This window comes from Neophocaena asiaeorientalis, unplaced genomic scaffold (genome assembly GCF_003031525.2).
Source record: "Neophocaena asiaeorientalis asiaeorientalis breed wild unplaced genomic scaffold, Neophocaena_asiaeorientalis_V1.1 scaffold96, whole genome shotgun sequence".
NCBI lineage: Eukaryota > Metazoa > Chordata > Mammalia > Artiodactyla > Phocoenidae > Neophocaena > Neophocaena asiaeorientalis.
In genome coordinates this window covers 5,143,682-5,162,184 of record NW_020175831.1, presented here as the reverse complement: position 1 = coordinate 5,162,184, position 18,503 = coordinate 5,143,682, and the positions used below count along the sequence as shown (strand labels likewise).

Sequence of the window (18,503 nt, the reverse complement as noted above, 5' to 3'; positions counted from 1 at the left end):
GAAGAAGAAAGAGCTCTTGCAAATAAAAGCATGATGGCCAAAATAAAAATCAAATGAAAGCACTGAGAAATACAGTCAAAGGACAACAAGGCAGCAATATGAAAAACACTGCTTTATTTCATTATATGCTTTTTAGTACTGTTTGACTTGTTAACTGTTGTATGTATTACTTTTATAAATATAAATTTAATTAATTTTTAAAATATATTTTAAAAGTAAAAAATCCTAGCTCTGCCACTACATAGCTGTGTGTCATCAAATTATTTACCTCTCTGAGCCTCTCTTCTTCATGTGTAAAATGGAGATAATAGTACCTATGTTATCTGTCTTATGAATGTCTTATATCTTATAAATGTCTTGTATGTCTTATAAATGGTGGCATCTACAACCTCATTTGCTTTATAGGCTATTTATTTTGCATGTTTTGTGGTCCTCATTTTGACTTAGCTATCATGCTGTTCCATCTTTTTCTGAATTGATGCTCCTGAATTGGTTATTTATGGAAGACTGTATCCCTTTAATATTCTTATTTCCTGTGTCTGACACTTGCAGGGTTTTGTGTTATTTTTCTCAAAGTAGAAGCATTTTCCCAAACCAAGTTTCCAAGTAAGTTCTAAGGGAGAAAAAAATGTCAACAGTAGGAGTCCATTCATTAAGCCCTGTTAGGGATGTGACGAATCACTGAGTGACCGCTGGGATGCAGTCAAGGAAGTTGGTTGCAACTCGTTTTCTCATTACTCTGCTCTTATCTTAATGCTGCAGCCCCGGCTAATGTTTGTTGACTCCAGAAAAGCTGGCTTGTTCTCTTTTTGTCAGCCTTATTGTTTCTTTGAGTTTCTGAATAGCTGCTCATTCTCTAATCTAGACCTTCAGGAGGCTGATTCACTTGCCTGTCTAAAGTTGCATTAAAGTACTGCCATATTTTTAGGCAAAACAATTCTTAGGGTTAATGAGGGGGAAAGCAGCTACTACAAACTGTCTCCCAGTTGCTTTTATTTCACAGAGACACAGTTGTGGAATTGGAAGGGATGTTAGAAATGATGTAATCCAATTCATCTCCTTTATTTTGTAGATCAGGTACTAAGCTTGAAAAGGTTAAATAGTGTAGTTTGGGTCACATAACTAATTAGTGGCTAAGCCGGAACCCACACCTCCTGTTTCGAGGCGTTTCCACAAATACTGTATTCCTTCTCTAATGGAAGAATTAAGAAGTAGTTGTCATTTAAGTTGGGGATGCATTACATGGAAATATTGACCTTCCCAGGTGTATATGAATTGGTTTATTATGAAAAGCAGGATGAGTTCCCATCCTCTCTCCCAAAGCAGAGCCAGAGACAGGGGTTTGCATGCACATAGTCTAGTTTTGGAGGTAACATCAGGAGTAGGAGTGGGGGACTGGGACAGTGAAATGGGGAAGGACGGAAGCTCTTCTAAAGACACATTCCCTTGTTGGTCACCACTGTGGTCAGTCAGGCTTGATCCCGCAGGGACTGTCTGAAAAGTCTTGTGTAAGCTGCATCTCAGAATTACCCACCAGCTTACAGCCTCTATCAGCGAGGCTGTTCCATGGGAGTTAAAACTTCCGTGCACTTCCAGGACGTGCATGCCCAAGGGCTGGGGATTCCTACAGCCATTCCCCATCCCATGCACAGGCGCAGAGAAGTGCCAGGGAAGAAAGTAAGCGAGGCACAGGGCAGCCGAGGCAGGAGCCATGGTGCTGGTTGGAGCAGCAATGGCTGAAGAAAGGTGGACAATGGGGCAGCCTTGTACCCTTTCTAGAAGTTTGGATCATCCTTGGTTCTTCTGCCCTGACTACTTAAATCAAAAGCCTTGACACAGTTGAGGTCAACCAAAAAGGAAGCTCACTGCTTTCCTCCCCTAAGAAGGGGAAAGTCACTCTAGAAGGGGTCAAAGCAGGCAGGGAGAAGATCCAGTCCTTTTGCAGGGAGGTTATGACTCATTCCTGGAGGCAGGATTTCCTGCCATGAGCCAAAAGGGAAAAATGTAAAATTCCTGGAAATATGGAATTCCTTTAAAAACAACCACAAAACCTTGTAAATTTAATTTCTAATGGCTTTGGGTATGCTCAGGATTCTATACTACAAATGATGGGCAAAAGCAGAATTCACAAGTTTAAAAAACAGAAAATCAAACAAAACCTCAGTGTGAATTTCTAGGCTTCACAACCTAAGTCTGGGGGTTAATTCTTTAGTCTGATTTTCCAACTCATTGAAAGCATTTTCCAGTTACTGCTGAGTGATTTTCTGAAATTGATTTCTGTGCCTATTTCTGAGTCCCCGCAGTGAATATGTCTTTGATAATTAAATAGTAATTTCAGCATCTCAAGCAGGAATTAGATATACCCTATTGGTAACAGCCATGTAACTTTGAGAGAGTCACTCACTTACTTAATCTCTCTTTGCCCTGGTTTCCTTGTCAGCAACATGGGAACAGGTACATCACCCATACCGATCTCCTAGAGTCCTTGTGGTGGCCAAAGGAGATTACTTATATGAAAGATAATTAAAATTTAGATAATCTAAATAATTTAAATTTGATAACACCGATCATTTAAAGTACCTTATAAAGAAAAGAATCATTCAGCCAGAAAAATTAATAAAATTTGGACCATAAAAGATGGCACTTGTTGGGGCAGACAGAGAGAGAGATCCAAAATTACAAGTGTTAAAACTTCAAAGAGATGTCGCAGTTGCCTTAGACTGTCTGCATGAAGTCAACAAAGATGACCTTGCATCTTCCACAATTAGTAATAAAAACAACACCTAAAATTTCCTGAGTGCTCACTTGGGAGCTTTATATATACATTATTCCATTTCATACTTAAAGCAGTTCTATCAGAGCAGGTACTATTATTGACCCCATCATACACATGAGGAAACTGAGGTTTGGAGAGATTCAGTAAATTGCTCACCATGTTAAATGGTAAAGCTGAGATTGGAACCAAGTATTTAGACTCCAAAATGCTTGTAACTACTCTGTCATTCTCTCTGCAGTTAGTTTAAGAGAACCAAAGGGGAAACTGAGGCCACTCCTGGAAATACTTGGGCACCAAGGGCAGCAGTGATGCCAGTTCCAGACCCACTAGATATCAAGCCGGTGGCAACTGAACAAACTGCTGATGCCACCAGCAGGCTGTGGGTAGGGTGGAGGCTCCAAGTGAGAGTTGCTCAGGAGCCTCACCTGTGGGGCTGAAGACCGCAAGTAGAGGCTCCTTGTTTGTTGTTGAGCTATACTGGGACATCAGAAGTTGGCAGTTCTTTAGCTTTAATACAGTCATGGAAGCTGTTGTTCTCAGGTAGCAGTAACTGTTTAGCATTCATCCCCAACAGGTTGTGACCACAGAATACTATATCCGTCATTTACCAGGTGCCTGCTCCATGCCCAGCACTGTTCTAGGCATTACAGTATCTCCCTGTATCACCACTAGAATGGGAGCTCCATGAATGCAGACATCTTCCTCTTTAGCTCACTCTTGGAGCCCCCAAACCTGACACACTGCCTGACATAATAAATTCTCAAAATATTAACTCTTTGATATTGAATTCTCATATCAGCCTGCAAGGTAGATATTGTTATCCCCATATTCTAGATAAGGATACCTGGGCTTAGAGAGGGCACATACTTTATCCAAAGTCATCAAGTTGTCTGTGACATGTCTCCATGCCACATTGCCTCAGATCACTATTTAAACCGAGAATTATCCAAGAATTCAGATTTTATAAACCCATTTGGGTGCTTAATGCTTTTCTGGTTGGCTTTCTAAATTCATCAGACTAATCTTCAAATTGAAAGTTTTTCACTTCCCTTTGTGCTCTGCAAACATTCATCAGCCATTATGGAAAATGCCCAGTCTAATGGTTTCTTTGTCTCTGTCTTTCCAAAGGGATGCAATAAGTAGCATTTCTCAAAAGCATCTGATGATGACAACAAAATGTACTAAATTGTCTTAGATTGTTAGGAGTTATGGTTTGACTATCCTTCTAAAAATTAAACTAATATCTAAAATAATTTATTTTATAAAATACAATAGGAACTCAACAAATGTTTCTACTGCTATGCAGACAGGAATATTCATACAAATGTTTATTAAGAGTCCACTATGTTCAGAGTTTTCAACCTCTATAGTAGCCTATACTCAACTAGCCCCATATTGGAAAGGAAGAGGATAAATTAATGCATAGTAAGGTGTAATGACTTACAGGGCTTAACCCATCGTTCTTTCCCAAACATTCTTATATTTTAACAGAGCTGATGAATTAACCCACGGAAATTACTCTAATGGTAAAACAACAGACACAGTGACAGGTTAATGGAAGAAATATTTTCGTACTTTTCGATGCACATCAAAGCATTTTATATCTATTCATCCTCATATCCCCATCCACGTGATATTGCAACTGAATAAAACATGAGAAATTTATCCACTAGCACTTACTGATGCCCTCTTTATGCCAGGAACTGTGCTAGTTGCTGGGGATCACAGGCAGAGAAGACATAACTCTTACCTTCAGGGACTGAGAACCCAGTGTAAAAGTGAGAAAAACAGTAATGCCACATCGTGAGGAGTGCTACGGGCCAAGTAAATGCAGGGGCAACTAGGGCATGCTCTATCCAGCCACCGCTTGGACCACTTCTTGTCTTGGAGATTATGGATCAACTGAACTAACAGTTAGGACCTTGTATTGTCTAATTTTCTGTCATTTTCAATATTGAGAGTCGTTCTGGTCTTTCCATTTCCTGCATTTGCCAATTTTATTCGTGCTGTCACCAACAGCACAGCACCTAACAGGTAATTTCATTCAGGTTCTTAGCTGGTCATGTGTTATCAGTGCTAGTCTAACACAGGGAGACAATTCACTTTCAAAATAAAATATATGACTTTTTTGCCTTTAGTCATAATTACTGGAATTAACATCTGCCTACTAATTTATTATTCCTCTCTGATGCTTTTATGCCCAAAGTCCAGAAGTGTCTCCAGAATCTGCATTTAGCAATCAGTTGCAGATGTATGGTCTGCCTGTTGAATGAGCTGCAAGAACACTGAAAGAACAAAATTCTCCTTCCCTATACCCATTCCACCCTGTCCCCTATACTCTCCTTCCACATGTCTGACAATTCTGGAGTTGAAACTGCAGGAGAGTCACAATGATGATTTTCCACCTCAGCAGTAAAACCTTCCTAACATTCATAGAATTTTAGTAGATTCAGAACAGTTAGATAAATAGATAAAGATTATGCGTCCATATATACATGTATAGTTATATAAATTTACAAAAAATGTTCCTGATTAAAATATACACAGGATTGATGATTTCTCAATTTACAAATAAAAGGTGCCTTGTAGATGAATTACAAACCAGAAAAGTTTTCAGTGTAGTGATGGGTGACTGGTAACCAATCTTTAAAATTATTTTTGAAGGTAATTTTAGCAGTGCTGTTCAAATGATGCTTTTTTAAAGATTGCTATTTTTCGGAGTGAAACGTATGTCAGGAGAGCAGAATAAAAGCCTAATAAAAACATACATGATTATAAATGAGATTTTCCAGTAAGTTGCTTTCCACTAGCTGAGGTGTTTGCCATTGTCCTTGAAAACCAAGGTTCCCAATGATCTGCTTGAAAAGTTAATGATATATTTCCTCATGACAAGGAGTCTGGATACAGGGAGTGTTATATAATTTTGTGGATTTTCAAATGTTCGTTTTAGCAGCCCCATGTTTTTAAAAGCACTCCTATTTCTAACAGTTTCACATATGCTGATTTTGACCCTATGATCTATATACACGTACACATACAGATGTTAAAAAGAGCATCTGTGTGGGCCAATTTCTCAAAAGCACAGTGAATTTCACGATTATCTCTAAGGAGGAGGTCAGAAATACACCACCTAGAGCTGCAGACTACCAATCTGGTCTGGGCCATCTGCAGCTCTTTGGAGCATCTCATTGTTGATGGAAAGACCTCTGTCTGGTGCCCACCGTGGTACTCAGTACTGGGTACTTCCTTAGTACAGCAGCCTGTGATGCCGTTATACCTACGTCCAGATTTTCACAGCATGCAAGGCTATTTTGTCCCCGTTCATGCAACACACAATTTATAAAGATTATCTCAGAGGGCCAGAACTGGGAAGCTCGGGACCCGGAATCTACCTAGATCTGCCCATAACTACCCTGGGACCCTGGGCAAATCACTTCACCTTCCTTCACCTTGAGTTTCCTCACCTATAAATTAGAGAATTACAGCAGATTTTTTTTTCAAAGGTTCCGTATACCCCTAACAATCTGTATTTATAATGAAAACTCAAATTAAACATAGAAATCATTCTATGACCCAGCAATTTTACATATATATAAGTGTGTGTGTGTGTGATTTATGTACACATACACACATAGAGACAGACAGAGAGGCAAAGAGGGATCCAAACCTTGGGATGCCAGAATAAATAGAACCTATCAAGAAATAGCCACACATTGGGCTTCCCTGGTGGCGCAGTGGTTGAGAGTCTGCCTTCCGATGCAGGGGACACGGGTTCGTGCCCTGGTCCGGGAAGATCCCACATGCCGCGGAGCGGCTGGGCCCGTGAGCCATGGCCGCTGAGCCTGCGCATCCGGAGCCTGTGCTCCACAACGGGAGAGGCCACAACAGTGAGAGGTCCGCATACCGCAAAAAACAAAACAAAAAAAAAGAAATAGCCACACTTTTGTCAGTGGAGAAAAATAAAATTAGTATGCCACATTTTCTGTTCTCTATGAAAAGATTCCTTCTGCCCCTCCTCTACCTACCACCCCCTAGGGATAGTGGATATTCCCTTTTGTCCTGATGCAGTACACCCTGGCTTTGTTATAATGTTATGTGATGCCTATGACTGATTTTGGGTTCAGTTGATTTAAGACTTTCACACCAGCAGCTCTAGGTATTAAAATTTTCATAATCATGGAGATTTATTCTTCTGGTGCTATTTGGTTGGCATGTCATAGATTTGCAATTAAAACAAACAAACAAACTTCTATATTGAGTTAGACGCCTAGGTAACATGCTTCCACTTTACATCAAAAATGTTATGTCTCATATATTGAACATACTCTCAGCAGGTATTCCAATAGTTATGGAGGAAGGGTCAGACATTGGTTGGGAACGGTGTTCTTACATTTCCCACAACTTGTTTTGTTGTCCACCTGGATCAAGTTAGAATCTAGTCTTCAAGACAGGGCTTTTCTTGGATAGGTTTTAGGTTGTTTTCTTATCTCAATCTCTCCAAATGACAGCTGTGAAGAGTGTAGAACAATTGGAATCTAGGTGGAACCAGTGTCTAAAGAGTTTTTTCTTTAATGAATAGTTTTCTGAGATCATCTTCTTCATTCATTCATCAACTCAACAAATATTGAGCTCCTGGTACATGTCAGGCACTGTTGTAGGCACTGGGGATTCAGGGGTGAACAAAAATGGGCCAGGCCATTGTCCTCATAGAGCTTGCCTTCTAGTGATTTCTTAGAATAACTCATAGGATTGAAAAGACACCCAGGTGCTTATGATGACAGAGATGATGACTGACAAGCTCTTTCAGAAGGCCTTCCATGATCTTCCATGACTCTCCTATCTAAGCCAAGTGCCTTCCTCTGTGCTCCCAGGACACCCTGAGCACATCTTAGCTGCTTGGGGCAGCCATTATTCCAACAGCTTGTGTTCGTATCCCAGCTCTGCCACTCACCACCTGGGGCCAGTTCACTCAACCCTTCTGAGCTTAATAACAGTAGCTAATCCTTACTGAGCACCTACTGTGTGCCAGGCACTCTGTTAAGTGTGTTACATAAATCATCTCATTGAATCCTCCCACCAACCCTAACAAGATAGATCCTATTGCTATTACTCTTCTCTGACAAGAAAACTGAAGCCCAGCAAAGTTCAGTAACCTACCCAAGGTCATTCATGTGGTTAATAAGTGACAGAACTCAGGAAGTCTGCCTGGAACATAGTAAGGGCCCAACAACTATTAGCCTCCTCAGGGCGAGGAGTAGGGGCAGGAAACTGAGGTGGGTCACGAAGAGTGCAGTGTCAGATCCTGTCTTTATTTAAAATTCTGATGTTTTGTTCATCATGGGGTTTTTTGTATTTATGCTGATTTTTAAAAACATTGAATTAAGATATTATTTGTCTTGATTACTGAGTTTGGGGCACCCACTTGAATTTTGTACCCAAGGCGAGTCTCTCTCTAACCTCACTCTAGTCCCAGTATCATTAGCATCACCTTTGAAGGGGGATTACCTGTATTTGTTGATCAGCCCTGGTAAACTCAGAGATGTTTACAAATTGTCTTGTGTCCATAAAGCCTAGTAAAGAGTTGGCACACAGTAGTTGTTCAATAAATATCTGTTGCACCAATCTTTCTGCTCCACAATTATTCAAAAGAAGAAGAATTTCCATTCAGGCAAAAAAAAGAAGTAGATGACCTCTTCAATCTCCATAAAGTCCAATTAGTCCAGTGTGTATCACTGTTGGCAGTAATACCGTTAATATTATTTACACATCAACCATGGCTATCAGGTATTGAGTATCTACCAGTACCAAACACTTGATGCACCTCATTGCAAATTCTCACCGCAGAGCTGGAAACTGAGGCTCAGCAATGTGGAACCACTTGCCCAGGACCATACAGCTAGTGAGTGACAGCATCAAGCCCAGGTCTGTGTGAGTCCAGACATGGGCTCTTTCCATTCAGCCATCTCTTTTTACTGCAGATCACAGTCAGTGGTGGTGATGTGAAAAAGGCATGACCATGGTCAAAAAGAAGGGAGTGGGCAAGTGAAAAAGGTGGTAAAGGTATACAAAGAAAAGATATGCCCACACCTGCACACCCAAAGGGGAGGGGTGCTGCTGGGCCCTTGCATGTGACTGTGCAGGGCCATCCCTGCTGAGAGCAATGATATTGTTGGGGAGATTATCCCATCCGTGGTGTAACCTTGACCTGTACCCACTTGAAGAAGCAAATCCAGGCCCTGCCTTTGTGTCTCAAATAAGGAAATGAGTCACCTGTTTGTCTTCCTGACCTGCCCCCTTTCAGGTGAATTGAGTTGTCCATCTGACCAGGTGGCAAGAAGTCCATACTGTTGGCCAGCTGGTGATGGGGACTCCAGACAAGAAACAGGGAAGCCAATAGCACTCAGCATCTTGTTCTTTGTCCCCCCAGATTACAATGGGTCAGCATAAGTGTTTAAGATCCTACTCTGATTTCCACCATAAATGACATGGTACTATTTTCTAAAGTGTATTTCTTAAAACATCAGTGCTATGGGATTCTGTGGTTAAGTCAGGGTGAGTAGGCTTTTCTCAGTATTTTGCAGAGCCTTCAAAAGGCTATTGTGGTGGTGAGTCTCTAAAGAGGTATATCACAGGCAGCATTTCTCATATCCACTCGGCCAGAGCACTCCCTTTCATGCAGCACCTCCTAAGATTGGCATTTTGTGGAATGCACTTCGGGAAACAACGTGCCAGAATCCTTAAAATGGTCTCTCATTAGTAAGTGCCAAGAGAGTGAAACCTTGGGAAATGATTCTTAAACAATAAAAATGGTGATGTCTTTTTTTTTCCTTTCTCACTATAAATAGACTAAAGAAAGATTTTGAAAATAGAAATGTCACCCTATATTCACAATTTGAGAAGTTTCCCTTCTTGTCTTTTCCATATCTATACATCTCCAAATGTGTTTCCACATGCGTGTGTATCCAGCACTTAAAATGTGTAGACACATGCTAAATGCGTTGCATGTCATCTCATTTAATCCTCACAATAACTCTGAGTCAGCAAATAGGACCCCCAAGTTAGAGCTTAGGAAATTGAGGCTCAGAAGGTTTAAGTGACTTTCCAAAGTTGCAGAGCAAGGAAGTGACTGAACCATTATTTTAACAGAGTTATTTCTGACTCCATAGCCTATGTGTTTAAGCACTGAAATGGTGAAATAGTTATCTTCTAACCTCTACGAAAGTATTTGTCCTGAATTTACTACCAGGGAGTTTATCGTATCTTGGATCATCATACAGGTCAGTTCTAAGTTGAATGATATAAGAACATTCTGGAACTGTTCCTGCTTTTTATGTGTCCTTGCCTCCCTTCTCTGACTTTCAGTAAGAGTCACAGGGCTTCACATCAAGTAATCCCAAATGCAGGACCACACTGTTTTCTATTTTATGGCTTGATAATCTCCTCCGTTGTAAATACATTCAGAAATGATTGTGGCTTTTTCTTGAAGCCTCAACATTTTTTTTTAAAGTGATTTATTTTGATAGCACTTTAGCCTCATGATTTCAAATATTAAGTTACTTGGTTGAGGTGGTCTTATATTTTCCCATAAATGTGTTTATGTCACCGCACAGACTGAGAAATTTCATTCCAGGGTTTGTTTTTTTTTCTTTTTTCATTTGATTTCATGCAGGAGGAGAACTGAATTCTTCGAACTTGTCAGTAAAGGAGAATATGATTGGAACATCAAAAAACATCGTGATATATTTCGGTAAGAAACAGCTCTTGTTTATGTGTTTCTTCATTATTTGACGATTTAGCCATGCTTTTCTGACAGTGCTAAAAGCACACAAGTAGTTTTTAAAGTAACAAAGCTTACATTCAAAACGTTCAGAAATTAGTTGAATAATTAGAGAATGTGTCTTTTCGTTTTCTAATTTATTTTATTTTGCCTCCTCTCCATAAATTTGCCTTCAAAATTAGAAAATGATGTTTGAATTTGTCCCGTTTCAGCAGGCATGCAAATTGCAGGAGAGGGGGGATTTTTTGAACCTCCGGAAACAGTTACACAGAACAAAGGAAAGTGAGAGTTAGTTTGGGGGTTTTTTTAGAGACAATAGACATTGTAGATAGAAAACCAATCAAAAGATTTTGGTGCTGGAAATAAGGAATCTGTTCTAGACTTTTCACAGGACTTCTTCCCAGTTGTTTAGAAAAGACAGCAGCAAACCATCATTTTTATGTGGCACATTTTAACCACCTGATTGCAGCCACTCCAGCTGGTTGGGCACTATTCCTCTTTCTCTCATACCCTGTCCTTCCACTGTCCCCATCTCACCCATCCCCAGACTTTCTGGTGAATTAGTCCTGTTCCAGATTTATTAAGCATTTCTGGGAAAGCTTGTGAGCTTTCTGGGCTTCTGGGCGCAGTGTGTCTGCTCCACAGCCAGGCGACCACTGGCATCGCCCCCAGTGAGATCCCTACCCCAGCCCTGGCCCGCATGCACGTGCAAGACCTCCGCCTCCATCTGAGAACACAGAGCCCTGCCTGCCGCTTCCCTCTTCTCACTCTCTCACCAGAGGGCACTCTACTTCTCCCCTCTCTGCATTACTATTTCTCTGTGTTAGTTTTTTTTTTTTTTTTTTTGAGGAATTAAAGACAACTGTGCTTGTCTTACAAATCAAGATCTGTTATCTTTACAGACCTTTTCTGCATCCTTTCCGGTGGGGTAGCAGGGGCAGGGGGCTGGTGATGGGTGAGGGTGGGAAGGACCCTTCCTGTCTTCAACGCTAGCATCTCTGCTTGTGTCCTATTCCAGTCCCTCCACCTCCCTGCCCCACCCCGACCCCTGACCTTGCTGTGTCAATTATACTCCTTCGGCTTGCATTTTCAAAAGCTGACTTCTTTTTCCCCCCAGCATGACCTCTCTAAGCCTAAAAAATATGCTTCCATCTCCTCAGAAAAAAAAAAAATCCCTAAAATCTGCCTCCTTCTTAAAGTCCAATCGTAATTTTCTTCTCTCCCTCAATTCCACACTTCACTCACACTCCTTCTAACCTCTTACAAGGCAATTTCTTTCTTTTTAAATCATTTTTAATCCCACAAGTAATGACAGGAATATATTTTTCTGAAACAAAGTAAAATTACAGATAACCCCCCAGTTCTTTGAGCATCATTCCCAATTCCCATACTGTGCATAGCTTTGCTCTGTTAGCAATTCCTTGTTTCTTTTCAGACTATTGTCAGAGCATTTCCATACATGTGTACCCATGGGCAACATACTATTTAGTGTAGATTTGTTTGTTTGTTCGTTTTAACATAAGTTATATATTTACATGTCAATCTGAACTCACTTGTTCACTCAGCTGTATGCCTTGGAATTCTTTCCATGTCCATACCAGTATCATCTTTGATTGTTGCATAGTATTCCAAAGTATGAAGTTACCACAGAGTATTTAGTATTTAGAGTGAATTCCTCCACTGAGGAATTTAGTTGCTGAAATGTAATCTCTGTGCATTTTGAAAGTCACCGGTCACCTCCTAAGGATCAGATCCTACAGCCTTTGTTCTCTTCAGCTTCCTCCATCCCTTCGCAGCCCTAACTGTGTTGGCCTTTCCTTTCTTAAAACTTTTCCCTGCCTTGGCTTCCGCAAAGCCCATGCTCTTCTGTATTTTCTACTTTCTTCGGACTTTTTCTTCTCCTATTTGTGCTTCTCTAGTCCTTCCTCTTCCCCACTGCCCCCTAAATGTAATCATCCCTCAAAGAATTCTTCTCTTTTTCCTCAGCATCCTCACAAATGGTCCCACCGGGTTTCTTGGGTCTGGCCTCCCTCCTGAGCACAACTCGTAAAATGCCAGCACTCGTTCCATGTCTCCACCTGAGTGTTTTCCCACAGACGTTTTCAAATTCTTCGGCAGGGAACCCCACATGTAAGAAAATCTTATTTAGAAGCACAGTACATAAAGCAGAGGTGAGATGTTTCAGGAACTCTCCTCTTCCCCCAGCTCTGCCCTCCCCCGCCCCTGCAATTTCACAGCTGGACTCTGACCATGTGCACGTTGCGGGCAGCTGGCGGGGCTCAGGGGGAGCACTGTCTTAGAGAATTTTGAAATAGTAATAAAACCAACTAAAAGTTGGTCTGCTTTTTATCATCACCATGTGCCTGCAATCTAAACAATGTCAACAATGAGACACTCCTCCCAGAGAAAAATCTTTTGTTGGAATAAATTCTAAACAATGGCTGAGATTACTGTTGAGTATCAAAATAATTGCTATGAAAGCTTCAAATTAGCACAGTATTACTTATCCTTTCATTGTGCATCTATCATACATTAAGTTAATTCCAAGAACGTCCAGTTATTCCGTCAGCCCCTGGCACAGGTGGACTCTGGACACATTTTCAAGAGTAAGTTGCTAACGGTTCGGAACTTTCTGCACTCACTCCAGATGCAGTTTGTGTCTCCAACCTCTGAGAACATCACCTTTCTGCTTTTAAACCATATATTCAGAATAAACAATGATAGCTTGGTGATGTTAAAGAAACAGAACCTGAGTTACTTCCGTTCTGTCATTTTATGTTGACCATTTGGGGTCTGTATTTGTGTTCAAAATTTAAAACAGTGAAACAGAGTGCAGACTGCGAGGTGTAATCTTTTTGTATGGCAAGCATAAAATTCAGCTCATACGTGTAATCTTTTACTGAATTTGGATATATCTTTTAAATTACAGTGTATTCCTTTTGAGTTGTTAATGCTTTTAAAAAGTAGAGAAAAACAAGAAAATAGTAATTATCGCAAGATAGTTATCCAAATAATTTTGGCTCCTAGAGGAGGAGAGGCATGATAACAAGGAGCTGCTGCGAGTCTCAGATACACTAGGAACACACCGTCCCCTTCCCACCCCACAGAGGACATTCCTGACCGTTCATTCCTACAGTCGCACTAAGCAGATTGCACCACCTAGCTCTAAAATGCACTAGAGTTGTGCAGACCTCAGGACTCAAACAGTTGCTACAAACTCCCTCCCTGCTCTCATATTTTAGAGAAGGCCTTTCAAGTACAGACGCTTGATCTAAAAAATAAGGTAAAACTGCCCATTCGCCTCCTTCTGTTCATTCTTCCTGTGCAAGCTCCCAACCCTATCCTTGACTTTCTTTCCCCTCTCCCCTCCTTTGTTTTATGACCTTATCAATTTATGCTTTCCTACTGTCTCTCTGCTTCCATTCTCTACTTCTTTAAACTATTTCCACATCTACTACCTAAAGTTCTCTCCTTGAAGCTCTGGCCAGGTTCCTCCTGTGTCCCCAACCTTCATTGACTCCCCACACCAATTGGATAAAGGTTTCAGACACTCCACCGTCCTCCCTCCCAGTCTTTTTCAGTCTTCCTTCTCTGTACAGACTTTCTGCTCCACTGCAGAGTATTCATTGAAAGTAGACGCTCTTCTGTCAGACTACATGGATCCTAATCCTAGCTTTGATAGCTCCTAGCAGTGTAACCTCAGGCAAGGTACCTGACCTCTCTGATCCAGGATTGCAAAGCACTATTTGCTTTGTAAAATGGAGATAATAATAGTATCCCTGCCTCATATAGAAACTATGTAAATCACCCTCTAATGCCTCTTCAATAAATGGTAGCTATTAGAATTCTCATCATCAGAGCACCTAGCAGATACTCAATAAATTTGTTGATTGACTGATTAATGTTGATATGAATTTGAGAAGTAAGTTTCAAATTATCAAGCAGATGGAACTTAAGTAATTATCCAACTATGGTACAAGTAGGTAGCCTCACAGAGATTATTTCCTATCTGGGAGAGAGACTACAAAGTCTAATGCATTACCTACAGTCATGTCCCTCTCTGGTACCAGCAGAACCTAAAATGAGAATCACTGGAGTTTAGCAAGAGGGGCTCTGGCAGCTTTGCGATAAGCACAGAATCCTGAATCCTTTACGCACTTTGGGAAAGTTACTTAATCTCTCCATGCTGCCATTGACCTCTCTGTAAAACAGAAATAACAGCATCTTGTGATGAGGAGTCATTTAGTTAGTAGTTAGTTAGTAGGTAGTTGGTAAAGCACTTAGTACAGAGGCAGGCACATGTAAGCACTGTAGAAGTGCTTGTCACCAAAGATGAAGCACGAAGAATAGACTGATGTGCCTCTTTGCACAGGGCTTAGCACAGGAGTGTTTGGAATTAGACGGTGTCTGATTCCTAGAGGGCTGCTCATGCTGGCGCTGCCTGGTTGTGCCTTGAATGACCTATTGTTGTTTGCCGGTCTGCCTTGTTCCCTGGAGGGTTTCCTGGAGAAGTTACACAAACCCTACCACCATCCAGGCATGCCCTGCCATCTGGGAAGCAGACATGTTTCCAAGGCAGTAGAATCCAGCAGGGTATGAAATGTTAACACCTGACATCAGGGCAGCAGCCCTCTGACCTTTGACAACACACTCCTTTCTTCCAAAAGGAGTTAGCCAAGATGTGGTTTCCCAGCTCAGATCCTTCATTAGTTTTCATCACGCGCTGCTGGTTTTAGTAAAAGAAAGCAGATTTTGGACAAAGAGTGTGCCTGATTTTTCCCTTCTCACCACATCCAATTAGAAATACAAGAGCTATCTACAATTTGAATTTTTCCCCCTGTTTTTTATATCCAGGTTTCAATGTGGATTCTAGATTTCTAAACCAATAGAAATCTGCCCCTCAAAAATCTGATTCAGATATTTCCTGTGCTTTCTTATGGGCTCAAATTAATGAAAGCTGTAGCTGAATATGTTTCTTCTTCGTAATGCTTATAAAACATGGTTGTAGCCAGGTAGTAAACTGGAGTCAAACTGTGTGGTTCTCCTCTGTAAATCTTAAATGCAGGAGACACATATACACTATTGATACTATGTATAAAATAGACAGCTGATGGGACCATACTGTATAGCCCAGGGAACTCTACTTAATGCACTGTGGTGTCCTAAGTGGGAGGGGATATACGTATATGTATGGCTGATTCATTTTGCTGTGCAGTAGAAGCTAACACAACATTGTAAAGCAACTGTACTCCAATAAAAATTTTTAAAAAAGAAAGAAAGAAAGAAAGAAAATTCAGGAGCCCCTAATGGGGCATGTGGTTTGCCTTTTTGGTGTGGGTTTTCTTCCGTCCCTATCAATCAGTGATACATTGGTAAACAGGTTTATGAGCTATGTATAGAGTATTATATACTGATTCCCTTGCTGAGAGTTAAAAATAAAAAGCATCGTCCATTACAAATTATTTTAAGCAGAGCTTGCTTGGTTCAGGTATAGAGAAAGCAGTGCTTGGCTTTCCTTGATCTGCCTCAGGCAAAACAAAAGGGCCACCGAGTGTGTGCGGGCTTTGTCTTCCAAAGTAGTGTGGCTGCACGATGGAGGTGCTAAACATGGGTCTATCAACAGTGCTGCCCTTGTTGAGGAAAAGAAGATGTAAGCTGGCCACGGTCCCATTTTATTTATGTAGGTATCTAGGACGGGTTTGTTTAGGAATGCAACAAAAGATTATTCAGGCTGTTTTGTTTGGTTCTGTTTTTCAGATCAATGTTAATGACAGCCTGTGACCTTGGAGCCGTGACCAAACCGTGGGAGATCTCCAGACAGGCGAGTGGTGATTAATGACAGGGCTCAGCTGAGGAGGGACTGGGGGGGACAGTATTCCCAGAGCCCTGTCTACCAGGCACTGAAACCTGAGTCAATTTGCATCAGTATTAACGTGGTGTAAAAAATAGCAGGAGGTTTAGGGCGACGGTTTATTGCCTAGCCTTTCTTTATCGTGCTTCCACTGAGAAATAATATTTCTGACTCTGTAAGATTTTTTTTAATGCACTAAATCCAAATAACACCTTGACCATTTCTTAAGGCAGGAGTTTCATACGTAGTGTTCTTGAATAGGTAACCGTGTTTTAGTACAAGGTCCAGTTTTTTACATGTGAAGAAAAAAAAAAAAAACAAGGATAAAAAGGATTTTCTTTTTCTTTAAAGTCTATTTAGAGATCAGAGGGCTCTTTGGCCAAAATGTGTAGTATCTAATTTAATTTGTATCCCAAATTTAATGCCTTTACCACCTCTGGTTTCACTGCCCAAAAGTGTTAGTTCTAGAGCTAGAATAGTTTTTAATCCCATAACTACCCAACTAAAGATCCTTTATTACCTTGATAGTATTTGGTTAAGAGCTCTTTTGGTTTTATGAGGCACCTACTGGATGGGCTGTGGGGTCTAAAATGATAACTTGGTATCCTGAGACTTGACATTTAAGGGAAAATAAGATACATTCATATAGCAATAAAAAACTAATATTTATTGACTAAATAACCAATGTTAAATGACTGCTTTATAAGTATTATATCATTTAATCCTCAAAAATCCTCTGAGGTGGGTATTGTGACTGTAGTGGGCTGAATAATGGCAACCCAAAGATATCAGGTCCTAATCCCTGGAACCTGTAAATGGTTTTTCCTTAGAAGGAAAAAGGGTCTTTGCAGATGTGATTAAGTTAAGGGCCACCTTCATCATTATCATCATCATTATCTGGATTACCCAGGTAGGCCTTAAATTCAATCACAAGTGTCCTTATAAGAGAGAGGCACAGGGAGGTGGCACATTCAGAAGAGGAGAAGGTGTGTGAAGACAAGGCAGAGATTGGAGTGATGTGGCCACAGGCAGAAGGATGCTGGCAGCCACCAGAAACTGAAAGAGGCAAAGTACAGATTCTCCCCTGGAGCCTCCAGAGGGAACATGGCCCTACCAACACCTTGATTTCTGTCCAGTGAAGTGATATTGAACTCCTGGCCTCCAGAACTTTGAGAGAATACATTTCTGTTGCTTTAAGCCACCAAATTTGTGGTAATTTATGACAGCACTAGGAAACTAATACAGTGATTATTCCTATTTTACCAATGGGAAAAATGAGGCTTAGAAAGGATACGTAGCCTGAGGCATATAGCTGGTAAGTGGTGGAGGAGGAATTCAAATCCTAGCAGATGAGATTCCAAAGCCTTCATTCTTAGTGTGTTATGCTTTCTTACACAGGAGGCACTAATCAGCATTTTTAAATGATGCAAGTGTGTTGGCAGAATGGGCTATGTTATCACTAAGCTCAAAATCTCAGTGTTTTAAACTAACACATCACCTGGAGACATGTGCCGCTGGGCATGGCTGGCGCCTCTGTCCTCATCCTGGACTGGGGCTGAGGGAGCAGCTACTGTCTGGATGGTTCCAGCAGAGGCCCGGGTGGGTCTTACACTGGAAGTTAAATGCTGTCCGCCCCCCTACGATTCACTGGCCAGAACTTGGTCACATGATCTCACCCAGCCAGGAAGTGCCCATCCTTTCATGTGCCCAGAAAGTAGAAAGCCAGAAATAGTTGGTGAAAACATGACTACCACTGTTTGCCCTTCTAATCACCAAAAATGTGATTCACATTTGCCCTCCAGGCAAAATATACTCACCGCCCCCCTCCCCACCACCACCTCCAAGGGAGTTGACCCAAATATCCCATCAGTCGTGATATTAAGCTGGAAGTCCAGGATCTCTGGATGATATGTGCTAATCTCTACAGCAGGTCTGTAAAGATTAAACTAAAGATGAACTAAAGACACACACACACCCAAAATGCAGCACATAACACCCACTCCACAAAATATTCATTATGACAATCCCATTTAGAAAGGGAAGAGATGACAATATTTGGCAGTTAGGGGTCCACAGCAATTCCAAAATCCCACTGGGCA

The 18,503-nt window shown here is 41.1% G+C and overlaps 1 protein-coding gene across 1 annotated transcript in view; it reads left to right on the top strand.

Annotated features, from left to right (window-relative positions):
- PDE11A (phosphodiesterase 11A) overlaps positions 1-18,503 on the top strand; it is a 406,648-nt gene that overhangs the window by 352,907 nt on the left and 35,238 nt on the right. The window contains exons 16-17 of the mRNA XM_024732913.1: positions 10,446-10,523; positions 16,311-16,374. Coding sequence (XP_024588681.1) covers positions 10,446-10,523; positions 16,311-16,374 — 142 coding nt within the window. The remainder of the gene's footprint in view (positions 1-10,445; positions 10,524-16,310; positions 16,375-18,503) is intronic.